Raw genomic sequence first — 11893 nt, forward strand, 5'->3', positions numbered from 1 at the left:
ACTTAACAGGACATAAAAGTGTCCAAGGACATAAAAGTGTTATGTTACTATTCTAGTGTTAATGAGAAAAAATTTGGACTTTTTTGTTTGTTGATGTGTAACAGCACTCTACGTCTATCATATTTTAGATTGTTTGATAAGTTAAATAAGATTTGTAGTCATTTAAAGTGTAAATTTGTTTTTGTTTGGTAAGATTGTACATGAGAAGACATAATAAAGTACAAGAGATCTTGACGGAATAAACTTCGATGACATTCCTACCATGTACTTGTGACACCATATCTTTCCTTGAACCCTTTGACTTCTATCGTTGTTGGAAGTCCAAGGAGGGCATATTTTTAAATTTTTAGCACAACTTTTTTTTTGAAGGAAATTTTGGTTATTTTAAAGTTTGTACACAGTTTATGAGTTCATTCTGATTGTTTTCCTTCAGTCTCAAATTTTGACCGAGTGCAATCCTTGGAAGCAACTTTTGAAGGTGTTAGGGCGAGATTTTGAGAAAGTTTTGTATGTAGGAAATATTGTCCTTAACACAATTAAAAACATTGGTTCTTTGAGTATTATCAGATTCCATGGTTTTAATGTTCGTTGGAGCCCATAGATTAAGGAAAAAGTAAGAAATGTCTGTTTTACATCATTTTTTTGAAGTTGTCAACTTGCACGTTGATTTTTGGAGAATCTGAACAAGCGCGTTCATCAGAATGAATTAAAAGAACCCCTTATAGGTCTTATCTACACATGTTTTTGTAACTTTACAAGAATATAAAATCCCTTCTGTTGAACATATGTGTTATGTTACATATACTTTAGTGAACTTTTTAGGTCAAAGGTCTCACAAATCTTGTGCACTAAATATTCAGCACTAAAAATCAACTAAACAAGGAGCCAATTTTTACTTCTTTGTGTTTACCTCGTATTCTTGGGTATGTTTCGGTTAAGCCATTTCTTTGGTATTTGAAACCATATGTGACCCCCTATTGTTATAGTATCCAACCGAAGGTTTCTTGATTAGTGGTTTACATAGGTTCGAGTGGTACATATCTTCTATGTTAACAATGCATGTATCTATAATTTATGTTTACACTTTCTCTATCTAAATGAGCTACATAGTAAAAATCAAATCCGCAATTTAACAGTTAAGTTCACAAGGTGATAGCTATTGGTATCATCTTTAGCAATACCAAAGAAATAGCTACCAATAGCTAATGAATAGGGATATTTAAAAAGATTTGATGCCAAAAACTTGTCAATATTACTCAAAAAGGTGGAAACTCAAAGGCTTTACAATATATGTATGATAAAACACGAATCAATAATAAGTCATCCCTATACATCGACATCTCCATCTCAAGTTGTCATTTCTCTAAGTCAAGCTTGTCATAGGCTTAGTATGGAAGCAATAACATGTTGAAAAACAAGAATTTAGCTTTTTCAACTTGTGAAACGTTGCTAATGATATATATTCAACATCCCCAAATGAAGACATCTTGACAAAGTTTATGATCCACTTTCAATAAGAATAACCATTAATGATTAAACTGAAACCAAAATATTGCTTGAATTTCTTCATGGTGGAGTGATTAAGACTTGAAACATCTTACAAGCAAATCAAAATATCCATAAAGATCAACAATATTTCTCAAATGTGTATGAAACTCCAGTAATCTAAATTAAATACTCTCACTCAATGCGACCATTTAACAAAAAAACATATTTATATTGCATTTATAGAAAAATCCAGCCTCATGAAAATAATTACAAATGGAGAAAATGTTGTTGCTCTTAAGCTTCTCTTATAAGTATTTGTCTTCCTTATCTAGAGATTCACATACACTTGAGTATTTGTGTGTCTATGACACTAGGAAAGATAGTAGTGCTATATAGATGGCTTCTCTAAGAGATTTTAGAGAGTACCTATTGGTTCAAGATTGTATAAAAATCCTGGTATTTTTATCAAAATCTTTTAACATGGTAGTGAAAGGTTCCTCACGAAACAAAAATAGAGTGATTTTCATCTCTGCACATGGTTTCTTGCTCATGTCCTCTCAAAACAAGTTGACTATGTAAAACAACAGATTATGTGAGCACAAAGTTATAAAGTACAAAATGATATCATTCTAATAATCTAATGACAACTATACAAAGAATAATTTATAAGAAAAATCTTTGATGACTCTCCATAGATAACACAACTTACTTGCATTGTGAGACTCAATCACATGCTACACAACTATAGATGACGCACCAAAGCCATCAACAAAATACTACCACCCAGTGTTATAAGGTGTGAAGCCTAAACATTGAAAGCCATAAAAAGGTTATTTCTCTCCAGCATGATAAAATTAAAGATGGAGATGATATTAAGCTCTGAATGTAAGCTACAAGGGTAGTTTTCTTACCATTCTATCTTTATGTTGGAGATAAACCCTTGCAATGCTCACGCAATATTCACACCTCCTGTTGTTGTGATATGCAAGTCATGTGAGCTCATACTTTTTCCACCTTTAGGAGTAGAGGTTTTCATGTAGTGTGAGTGAATGAAAGTAGAAGGAGTAGAATCTTGTTTCATGCCCTGTAATGGAGGTGAGAGAAGGGAGAGGAGCTAGCTTGGTGTGAAACTATGTGGTGGGCAAGGGAAAGAGATACAGGGAGAGCTTGCTTGGTACTACAATGGAGGTGGGAGAAAGCTAACAGAGAGATAATACTGAACTATAGAGAGATGCATGTGGTTGTTATAGCAATGGAGAGATTGGAAAATGTTTGTAGAGAGAGAAAATCACTTTTTAGCTATAGAATAGGTTTGGAAGGTGAAAATGATTTTTTGATTAAAAAAAAAAAAATCATTTTTTGGATTTTTTAGTACATGCTTTGACTTTTGGAGGTCAAAATTACTTTTATGACCATGAAATAGGTTTGGGGACCTTTTAAGGAGGGAATACTTGAAATTTAAATTTTTTAGTGTATTTTTAAATCCAGGCCAAAAAGTGGGGAAAAAGGAGTCAAAGTGGTCCCCCCCTCCCCCTTTCCTCTAGCCAACTCCCTTACCTTCTCACTAGGTAAGAGGCCATTAAGAGGTGTAAGGCTACCTTGGCCCCCTACTTTTTTGAGGGTATAGAGTGTGTCCACTACTCTCTTGCTATTGGTTGGCCTCTAATTAACCTTAATCCCAAAGGGTCCTTAGAGGGTTCATATTTAATTTAATGGTTGCAAATTAACCACCGTTTGGACTTGGGGTTTATGCGAATAGATGCACATGAGATTATGAAAGTGATTAACATTTTGACAAATAGATGTACGCCATGTGTGCAAGAATGGTGGATGTGTAAGAGAAGTGTAAGAGTGGTCAAATAATGGACTATTCTTCCAAAAAAGAGAGTAGACAACTTTATGATTTTTGGCTTTTCATAACTATGATCTATCATGGCCTAATCCAAGGAATCTACATGAGCTAAGAAGCTTTATTGGTATGTGTGCATACTATAGACTCTTCATAGTAAAATTTTCTCGAATAGCACGAACATTACGTGACTTAACAAAGAAGAACGTTAAGTAATCATGGACTGCAAAAATACTTTTGACAAGCTCAAAGAGAAGCTTATCTCTTAACCAATCCTCATGCTTTCGAATCTCTCAAAGCCATTTGAGGTCCGATGTGATGCTTTGGTGATTGCCTTGGAGCAGTCTTGCTTCAAGAAGGACATGACATAGCATATAAGAGCCAAAGGCTCAATACGGATGAACGGTCGTGGGCATTTATGAGAAAGAGCTTTTAGTTGTTCTACATGTCCTAGACACATGGAAGCACTATTTATTGGGGACTCCATTCATCCTACAAATGGATCACAAAGCCTCAAGAACTCCATGACGTAACCAAGCTTTCCGACAAACAAATGAGGTGGGTAAATTTGCTCGAAAGATTTTAAATTTTATTTTGAGGGAGAAATTTGAATTCAAATAAATTAGTCGTTCTGCTTGTTTAAATTAAAAGTTGTCCTTTGATTTCTTTCGTAATACTAGAGGTTTGACTTCTTTAAACTGCAAAAAAAAGAGGCCCTCCTAAACTCCATTCTCTTTCTAATGGTTTAAGATAGTTTTATAAGAACAATTCAGGCAAAGCATATGTTTTGGGATGTTGTAGGTCACAACACACTAGGCTTCATTATGGGTGGGCCTGCCTTAGCACCTCTAGAGCCAAGAAGAAGAAGAAGAAGAAGAAGAAGAAAAAGAGTATTTTAACATCGTAGAAAACTATCCCAAGATATCTTCATGGTCTATCCAACGAGAAGAGTTGAACTCAAGACCTGTTATTCAAGAGAGGAACTAAATGCATAGACCTTTGTTTTAATAGTGTGCTCTGGTATATGTGCATGCGTGTGTTAGGAGTGTGTGTGTGTGTGTGTGTGTGTGTGAGAGAGAGAGAGAGAGAGAGAGAGAGAGAGAGAGAGAGCATATAAAGATACCTACTAGTCTCTGTAACTGTGTCAAGCTCCTTCTCTCGATTAGATTTTGAGTGTGATCCTCGTCGTTTACCATGCTTGCTTACACCGATGAAATCAATTTAAACTTTTGCTTTGTTTTTCCCATTTGAATGCTAAGATCTTGCTTTTTAAATGTCGTCTTCTTTAATGTGTTGAGTGATGAGAGGTTCAATGCTCCTTAGTACCCCCTCTTCTCCGTAAATTGGCATTCATTTTCTCATTCTAAGAGTATATTCGTTCATCAAGTCCTTGCTTTGATTCCTTAACTACTATCCTAAAATGGTCCTGATTCTCAATAAACACTGTAGTAGCTCTCCTTCCTCGAGCTTGATGACGTGGAGACAATGCAAATAGCTGATTAACTCTAAATTTTAGGTAGAAGACTCATTCCTATAAAGAGCTTTAGCTCACCACCATGATTGCCAAAATGGAATGAGCTAGTCATTTTACAACTTTTCCAGGATTAGAATTTCAGAGTCAGATGCCCGAAAGTTAGGTAAGATTAAATGAACAAATTAGACTTCAAAAGTGGCCATATGGAAAAGTCACACAGTCACACTAACAATGGAACTAAAATGAAACGTTTCAGATGAGATAACTAGAAATGTGGATTCAAATTCATAGGTTGGTTTAGAAGTACAAAGTTTAGCAGCATAAGTGGTAGTGACACTTGGTGCTCGTAAGCTCTATAAAACGGCTAGTGATTAGTTATAAGAGAGACAAAAGTTCCAATCGATTGATGTTTTAAGAATCAAGAGTAATTAATGAGCTCAACATAAAGCATGGTACATGTTTCATTTGGTGATATGAAGACTCTCTCTCTCTCTCTCTCTCTCTCTCTCCAAAAGAAAATGAAATGAGAAGCTCTCAATACTTTGGGACTAATGCAAATGGTATAAATTTGTTGGACAACTCATGGATTTAAACGTCAACCTCAGTTTAGATATGAGGGAGATGATTTAACCAATCTACAAAGAGGCTACCATGGTTAATTCCATGTCAATGGGCTAAGATCAAGCAAAGAGGCCACAAAAATTGCCAACTGAGAATTTGGGAGTGGTAAAGTTGCCAGAGAAGAGCCGTTGAGCCATTGCATGATTGGCAGCTTCGGTGTAATGAACCCCGTCCCAATTGATGTAGGCTGAAGGATATTGACACAAATTATAGGATAAGTGCTTCTTGAGCATGGACTCTTCTCTGGGCTTCGAACCACAATAACCCAAGGAAGGATTGAAGTTGTAAAGGCCACCTCCATAACCGCAACATGCTTTTACCGTGGATCGAAAACCTACAACATTCAACAAACATCTTCCTGCTTTGAAATATCATGAAAGCTCAATATAATAGATGAGAGTTCACGGCTGGTTGAGTACCGTCTTTGTGAGCGTTAACAAACAGATTGTACTTAAGGTTGTATCCATCCGCCATCACAAATTTTGTTTTAGGTAGCTGGCGTTGCAATTTGTGTATCGTTGCACTGAGCTCCCTGTTGAAGGCTCGAGCCATTTTATTATAGGGCTCTGCACAACCATACTCATCTACCTCCGTTTTCGTGTAAGGTAGGCGAACAAGAATGTAGGGCAGACAACCCACTGGCCCAGTTGTGGTTATCAAAAACTTCTTGGCCCCCTGTCCATGCAAAGCCTGAAAGCAAAGGGCATTCATGTGATATATAATTCAGAGTGCTACTTCTGCAAGTGGAATAATAGGCTCAGATTTGTACCTTGATATGACCCTCAAATTCTTGTAGCACCTGGGGGATGAAGGCTTTGACCTGGTGAAGGGTGAGATTGAGAAAGTAGCCAGCAGTAAGGTCATTCTGCCCTATGTCTACCACATAGAGCGCATCATCGAAGTAATGAGGGTGGGGAAGCAGCGACGAGAATGGCTCTAGCAATATATATATATATATTCACATATATATATATATTCACATGAAAATTACAGTGTCAGCAGTCTCAATATTATGACAATATAATATTCCTGCAGCGTGACAGAGAGAATTTCACTAGTAGCTAATTACCTTGAGAATGAAAAGTAAGGGTTCTCTGCTTGAATTCTGCAAACTGGGTCACTTGCACGCCCAAAGAGAAGGGACTAAAGCCTGACTGAGCCAATGTGGTGTTCTGCCTGCGAATGGTGGAGCCTGCCGTGGCGAAATTTGCACCTCTTTGAAAGTTGGAGCCCACAGATTGGAGGTATGCATCCAGGTACGGCATTCCAAGTTCCTCGGCTGGCGCTCATCCATTCAATTAAATTATGTCGATGCAATTAAATATTAAACAGTACTTAAATTTAATTGAATTGGGTCATGATCAGACTAGACGTCGTGCAGTAAACAAATCTGTGCATGTGATCGAGGAGTGATGCGCAGACGTACCGATGAAATCAATGAGGAGGCGGCCGTCGCAGTAGCGGCCAGAGGGCCTGTGAAAAGTGGTGATACCATGGGGTGGCGGCGCTGGCCCGAAAGCGGCCCCCAACCCTCCGGTGTCCGAATTTGAGTCGCCAAAGTTGAAGATCGCTGGAATGAGCTGCTGCTGCCTGGCAGCAGCTGCAGATGATCTTTCATCAACTGCACTCATATAATTAGCTAGCGCTACATCAGTGATAGTATTAATTAGCACCAAGTAGACCGCCACCACCACAAGAGTACGCATAGCTGATTGGCGCTGCATCGAGGGCAGCCCTGCTCACTAACCCAAGAATATCAACCGACCCACTCTGCTCGTGACTCGCTTTTCCAAAGCTCTGCTACTTTGATCTCTGCAAGACTGCTTTTTCCAGCGTCTTTTTGCAGAGCTCCAGGCACGCGGAACCTTTAAAATGCTGACCATAGTCATGACTGATCGGGATTCGGTATACTTTAAGGACAAGGGAGGGACAGGCCACGGCCCTAGCGCTGCTTCAGGACTATCCAGCATATCCTTGGCACTAAGTAACACCTATGTTTAATGCGGGGGAGAGTAATGGGATCGCCGGTCGGATTGGGGGGCGGGATCTCAAGGCTCACTAAACTTGACCAGCGGAAAAAACGAGGCGCGCCGCCGGGAAAATGAAGGGCACTAAACCTGGCCAGCGAGAAAAACGAGGCGCTCCAATGAGATTTGAACCCATGATCTCGCAGTCCCAATTTAGGATCACATAGACTAACCACCTCACCTACGTGCACATTGTGTATCCAAAATTGTTTTTACAATGTAATATTGTGAGATGATATGCATTGCCTAGGTTGTCTAGGTTTACTACTGCGTGTCCAGTCTTAGTTTTTGAGCAGATATCTGCAGCTGCGACCTCTCCAAATTTCGTGCGTGAATGTCCCCGCCCTTGATCCCATTACCCCCCCCCCCCCTTAAATATAGGTGTTACTTAGTGTTGAGGCAACATATGGAATTTAAGAAGCCGTTTGATGGCATCCATGGTGTAGAAGTGTCTGGGGCTAGGGTTTATGTCAAAATGCACACGCGAGCAAAACATTGTTAGCAACTGAGGAACGATTAATCACTTTTTAATTTGGGGAGGGAAGCATGGCTCTGCAGGACATGCTCGTGAATGGTCTCGCTCGAGGTAAAGGGTAGCAAAATTTGCACAAAGTTTTGGTGTCTTCCTCCACGTCTCCAAAGGGAGGTCCTTCTGACACATCTCTTAGCCATGGTCTTGGAGCATCAACCCTCTCTAGTAGACCTATGCTGCAGGGCCCTCATTCTTACGCCCAGCAACCTAGTCCAAAACCTACCTCAAATCCATTCAAGCTTCTCAACAATCCTTGCAACATGACCTGTTCAGATCCTTGTCACCTCTGTCACATGATTCATATCTCAATACTTTCGTTCACCCTTTTACCCTGCAGAGACTTTCTTAATGGTTAGTTTTTTGTTATTTCCAATGTTTGGCAGAATCTTAAGAATCATCCTCAAATCCCTAAGTTTAATGAGTTTAATACCCAAGATTAGATTGATTGTGCTAATGCAGTATGCTGATTCTAATCTTAAGAGTCCTAGTGTTGAAGCTGAAAACATAGAAGCTAGAGAAGATTTACCCAATGATAATCATGAAGATACTGACAATGAAGGGCATCAGGTGCAGTTTCAGAATGAAGGGGAAGTCATTGTTGGGGCTATTGAGCTCAACAACTGGTTTAGACACCTACAAGAGAGGGTGATAATAGGCCTTTGCCATGGAATTAGACCTCTAGCCAAAATCCTAAAACAATGGATAGCACAGGAATGGGAATCCAAAAATCTTTTTTCCTCTTAGGTACAATACCTGTCCAACAACTACTACTATCTCTTTTTCTTTGATGATTCTAATGGTGCCATGCAAGTGATAAGTAGAGGTCAATGACTGATTAGGAACTCCCCTATGTCTGTTCTCAAGTGGCATAAAAGCTTTGATCCCAAGGGTAAGAAACCTTTCAAGGTTCCAGTGGGTTGAATTTCTAGACTACCCATTGAGTACTTTCCCTGGCTCAAGCAGATGGGTGCACAAATAGGTAAAGTTTTAGGCCAAAAGCCCACAAATGGTATTAACCCCAAATGGGACCCACAATTACTCATAGAGGTGGACATTGATACTTTTCTCAGAGAGGCCATTCAAATCAAAGATCAAAGTGGACAGATCTTACACATCCAAAAATTCATGTACAAAAACCTTCCCAATGCATGTTTTCATTGTTTGAAACAGGGGCATTTAATTAAGGATTGGCTTGATCTGGCTGATAAGGCTCAGAAGGAAGCTGAAAAGAATAAAGAGGTCAAAGAGAACAACCAAGGCTTCCAACAAGTCAATAGAAGGGGAAGCTATAGAAACAAAGAGAACAACCAAGGCTTCCAACAAGTTAATAGAAGTGTAAGCTATAGAAACGAAACTCCAGCAAGGGGAAATTCTAGCAGATATGTCAATAAGTTTGGGGACCTATTAGATGATTTTTTTGACCCATCTCTGCTTGAGGTCTAGAGGACAAGGCCTCTTCCTCTCAATTGCCCAAGGAAGACCAGGAAAGTGAGCATGCACTTCATCCTAATGCAGAGAAAATCTCTTCCCAAGTTGAACCTTTGGTCCCTCCTGAACACCCTTTGGATAAGGCCAAAGGAATTCATATTTTGACAGCTCAGATGATGGAGAGTGAAGCATTCCAGCTACCTAGGTTCCCTCATCAACCTTCAGGATGGAAGACACCCCTCAAACTTGCCACCCTGCAGATGATCCCGATGGAAGACACCCCTCATGCCAACCACCCTGCAAATGATTCCTTCTATAAAGATGTGCAAGATCATGACAAGGTAGAACTTAATGCTTTTCTCAATCATTTGTCAACTCAATGGACATTTTGATGACCCAAGATGAAGAGGAAACACTGTCTATTCTAGGTAGTAAACCTAAAACTTTAAAAAAGAGAAAAGCTATGATTCTGATAGAGATTTGGTTTCTATGGTTAAGCCTTCTAAATCCCTTAAAAAATGAATCAACCTACTAATGGTTTCTCTTTGAACTGCAAAGGTTTGATAGACCTTGTTAGAGATGTCAAGATTAAGAAGATGTTAGATTCAAACCTTCAGACTGATTTCATATGTCTTCAAAAAGTTAAAGTTAAGGAATTTTAGCTTGACTCCAATCTTCAAAAGATTAGTAGGAATCATAAGTGGCTCCATACTAATCACCCTGGAGGTAAAGGGAGAGCTATAGTTTGAAGCATGAACAATTGATAATTCAGGTCCAATTAGGGCCAACGTATAATTGGGTTGTTTCTACTCTCAAAGAACCTTTCAATCACACTATTGTGAGCCTTTATGCATCTAATTCAATCTCTGGAAGAACCAGCATATGGTATGAGCTTTGTTTACTTATTGATCCTCTCCTACTTATAGGAGATTTCAATATGGTTACTTCCTTGAATGATAGGTACAAACCTCTAGGGAAAATCATTCAAGGCAAGAAAAGGAATGCTGGGATGAGCTATATGCCAAACTCACATTGGTAGACTCATCTACAAATTCTGGCTTCACATGGTCCAACAATCAGAAGTCGAGCCGTTTCAGAGCAGCAAGGCTAGACAGATTTTACAGGATTGCAAACCTGCTCCAAGCTCATTGGTTGGTGAGTTGTAAATCTGACTCATCTTTATTGCTGTCAGATCATACACCTTTAGTTTTTGAAATGCATAAAGAAGAGCACTCTTTTAGAGCTGGTTGGCCCCATCTAGATAGTTCTTTATTTAAACTTGATTATGTTAAAGCCAAAGTTAAAGAATTTTTTGAAAAAGCTTTTTCTCTGCATATCAGTGCATTTATTGCTTGGGATGTCGCCATAAAGAACACCCAAAAGGCATTACTCATTTCAAGAGAAAAGCTAAGGAAATTAGATCTCATAGAAGAATGATGATAAATAATCAAATTTCATCACTTGAGAGTAACTCCTTACCTGACCAGTCATCCCTTGAGCTTATAAAGATGGACTCGACAAAAATTGAGACTATTCGTTATTGGCATGGTTTGAAGAATTTTCATGATGTTCAAAGTTTATCTGGGTTTGTGCTCATATTATCGGTGGTTCATTTGGAAATTTACAAAGATAGTATCTCCTTTGCATTTATTGACTCTAGAAAGGAATCCCTTTCTCATGGGGACCGACAGAGGTGACTGTTTTTCAGACACTTAGAGAAAATTGACTATTGGATCAGTGTTGGCTTTATTACCTGCAAAATTGTTCAAAGTTTATTGTGATGTTTGTGGTCGTAGTCAGCGGTCTTAATGCAAGAAGGCCATGTGATTGCTTATGAAAGCAGATTGTTTTCAAGGCCAAAATTAGTAGCAAAGATCTATGAGAAAGAGCTATTGGTAGTGATCCATGCCCTTACATAGTGGCGACACTATCTATTCGGAGGTGATTATATAGTCTTTATGGATCATCAAAGTTCACACTACTTCTTGTCACAACAAAATCTTTCAAAAAAAGCAGATGTGATGGGCTGACATCTTGTCACAATTTCACTTCCAGCTGGTCCATATTTAGGGATAGCACAGGATTTTGGAGAATCAGAGGGTCCTGACGAACTAAGGGAACCAGATGCAAGTTCATCAAAGGATTCAAGAGAAAGGGGATCGGATGATAATGGTTCTTCAAGTTTCAATGATTGAGATTGATGTGCCAATGGACCAATGGACATGTGGGGGAGCAGGAGAGAGAGCCCACTTGCTATCCTATGCAATGAGAGTGAAGGAGAAGAGGAAAGTGGCGCTGTAAAGCCATGCACAGATGTCTCACTCTTCCCAAGACAAATGCACAAGTCTTTAGTGCCTTTCAAGTATCTCAAGATACACTTCACTGCTTCCCAATGCTTTTTGCCGGGATTGCTCATGTACCTGCTTACCACTCCCACCGCAAATGCAATGTCCGGACGTGTAGCAACCATAGCA

General features: G+C 39.1%; 1 protein-coding gene across 2 annotated transcripts; it reads right to left on the reverse strand.

Annotated features, from left to right (window-relative positions):
* Positions 1-5360: 5360 nt before the first annotated feature.
* On the reverse strand, positions 5361-7233 carry LOC147440215 (alpha-L-fucosidase 3-like). Of its 2 annotated transcripts, none has more exons than XM_086529998.1 (5): positions 6859-7233; positions 6502-6711; positions 6202-6368; positions 5852-6122; positions 5361-5790 (listed from the first exon to the last, which is right to left on the reverse strand). In XM_086529998.1, the coding sequence occupies exons 1-5, from the start codon at positions 7154-7156 to the stop codon at positions 5492-5494; spliced, it is 1245 nt and encodes a 414-aa protein (XP_086386124.1). In that variant the 5' UTR covers positions 7157-7233; the 3' UTR covers positions 5361-5491. The 2 variants fall into 2 exon arrangements, with proteins under 2 accessions (XP_086386124.1, XP_086386125.1); XM_086529999.1 differs by having other exon boundaries at positions 5361-5766; positions 6859-7222.
* Positions 7234-11893: the final 4660 nt, after the last annotated feature.

The sequence above is a fragment of the Adiantum capillus-veneris genome, chromosome 15 (assembly GCF_014529385.1).
Source record: "Adiantum capillus-veneris isolate H3 chromosome 15, ASM1452938v2, whole genome shotgun sequence".
Taxonomy (NCBI): domain Eukaryota; kingdom Viridiplantae; phylum Streptophyta; class Polypodiopsida; order Polypodiales; family Pteridaceae; genus Adiantum; species Adiantum capillus-veneris.